This window comes from Colobus angolensis, unplaced genomic scaffold, assembly GCF_000951035.1.
Source record: "Colobus angolensis palliatus isolate OR3802 unplaced genomic scaffold, Cang.pa_1.0 Scaffold168, whole genome shotgun sequence".
Lineage (NCBI taxonomy): Eukaryota > Metazoa > Chordata > Mammalia > Primates > Cercopithecidae > Colobus > Colobus angolensis.
In genome coordinates, this window is record NW_012114799.1 from 2334358 (window position 1) to 2336427 (window position 2070).

Sequence of the window (2070 nt, forward strand, 5' to 3'; positions counted from 1 at the left end):
GCTCTGGCGCACTCCTCCACGGCCAGCGCCCGCTTTGTGCAGCGCCCGCTGCTCTTCGTCGCTTCTCGGCGCCAATCCTCTGCAAGAACTAAGAAGGTTTTCTTAAACACTTTTCAGAGTGAGGCCGAACCCCAGTCTCAGTCCCAGCCATTGAGTCTCGAGGCACTAGAGCCCAACTCAGGCGCGAAACCAGCCAATTCTGCTGCAGAGAATGGTTTTCAGGAGCATGAAGTTTGAATGTCAAGCGAGGGAGCCTTGAGTGGGAACCGGCCCTCGTCCCCCAAGAAAACGTCACCCTCACTCTGCAGTCTCAAACGATGCCCCCATCAGGGATGGAATGGACACTGGAGGCTTTGCAAAAGGCAGATGCCCACCTCAGTGACTTCTAAGGGCTGACTCTGCCAGCATGGCCTTGACTCTGGTTACATAGACATGGGGGTGAACTTTCACTCACCTCCTTCCTTGAAGTACATACTGAAAATTCAGCCAGACGACTGAATTTATTCAGAATGCTTTACACTGCCTCATTATTTGCACAGGAACAAAGAACATGGACTCCCGCTCCCTACCCAGAATAAAAGGACACCCAGAAGAAACTCAGGGAGGTGGGGGGTTGGGGGCGAGGGCTGGAAGAACAATGCAGGAAGGGGGTGGCATCTCCTTCAGCTTCAGCAGTGGACCGAGAAGAGGGCTAATTTGAGGAGCAGGATGGTGGTGGGGAGCCCTGGCCTGAGGGCCGAGGCAGAACTTCCCCTTTTCTTGGGCCTTGGCCCGTTGCAAAGAGGGGTGTTGCAGCAGCTGATGCACACTGAGTTCAGTTTCCCTGGCGAGCAGAAGGACTGGTACCCGGCAGAGGCGATGAGACAAGCCGCTGATGATGCACAGGATTTGCGGTACATGATCCCTGCAACACAGACCCAAAGGAGCTGAGTTAATGTGCACTGGCAAAAAGGATACCTGTCCCGCTCTGTCCAAATCCGAATGGACGGCTCTTCCTTACTCCTCCCCCAGCCCAGAAACTTGGTGAGGGCCAGGGAGGTGCTTCGGATTGTCTCACTGATACTCAAAACGCACAAGATAGATGGTGAGAGACAGGCACTATTTCATTAGTTTTAACCAAACCATTCCAAAAGCTATTTGAGATGCCAATACCAGTGAATAAAGAGCTGTTAAAATGCAGGGCTGTGTAAGTCAGAGTTCACATTGTGTACAAGAGAGTTTTTTTTTTTTTTTGGTTCAAACTGTCTCATGCCAGTGAGGACCTCAAGCAGTGCTTCTAGATCTTATCTGTTATTGCTTTATAAACGGCCACAGAGGGATGGCTCTCAACTATGTGTTGATGAAATGCTGGGGTTCTGTGAAGACAGACCAAATCCCCAAGGGGAATAAATATACTCCTACTGAAGGGGCACCTGGCCATGTGTCCCTCACAGTCTTAATTCTCAGACGCTCTCCCCTCTCATGACACATGGCCATCTGCCAAGCCAGCACCACGCAGCTAGCACTCAGTGATACACGCTGGGTGCAAAAAGGAGCTTCCCAAGATGACCGGGGGGGTGGGGGGAGGCCTGTCTCAAGGAGCATGTGTGGCCTGTCAAGCTGCAGTCTAGTCATCAAATTAGGGTGTCTTAATCATTTGATTTCTTAAAGGTGGAAGTTTACTCAATTCAAATAATACTAGCTGAACTTTTATTTAAGGGCTTTCCTGTCTCCCAGGCACTATTCAGACAGTTGTAGTGTGTCAGCTTCTTCACTACCCCAAGCAACCCTACGAGGGAGGCCCTCACGATCACTACCATTTTACAGATGTGAAGCCTCAGGGCCAGAGAGATTTAGTAACTTGCCCGAGGTCACAGGAAGTGGAGCAGCTGGGATTTGAAGCCAGCATTCTGGCTCCATGCTGTCAAGACTGTGTTACTGTATAGCAGCAAATTGGATTACCAATTAACCACAAAAATGGTGGGGATATTTTAGGGGGAGGGGGCTTTACTCTGAAGATAGCTCTTGTTGTGTGGGTATGTATGTGTTTTATAAAAAGAAAAAAAAAAAAAAGTCTTGCTCTGTTGCCCA

The 2070-nt window shown here is 50.0% G+C and overlaps 1 protein-coding gene across 3 annotated transcripts in view; it reads right to left on the reverse strand.

Moving 5' to 3' along the window:
• Nucleotides 1–11: 11 nt before the first annotated feature.
• LOC105508780 (ly6/PLAUR domain-containing protein 1) overlaps nt 12–2070 on the reverse strand; it is a 30478-nt gene continuing 28419 nt past the window's right edge. For all 3 annotated transcript variants that reach the window (XM_011937711.1, XM_011937713.1, XM_011937712.1), the window contains one exon: nt 12–904. In XM_011937711.1, coding sequence (XP_011793101.1) covers nt 669–904 — 236 coding nt within the window. In that variant the 3' untranslated portion in view covers nt 12–668. The remainder of the gene's footprint in view (nt 905–2070) is intronic.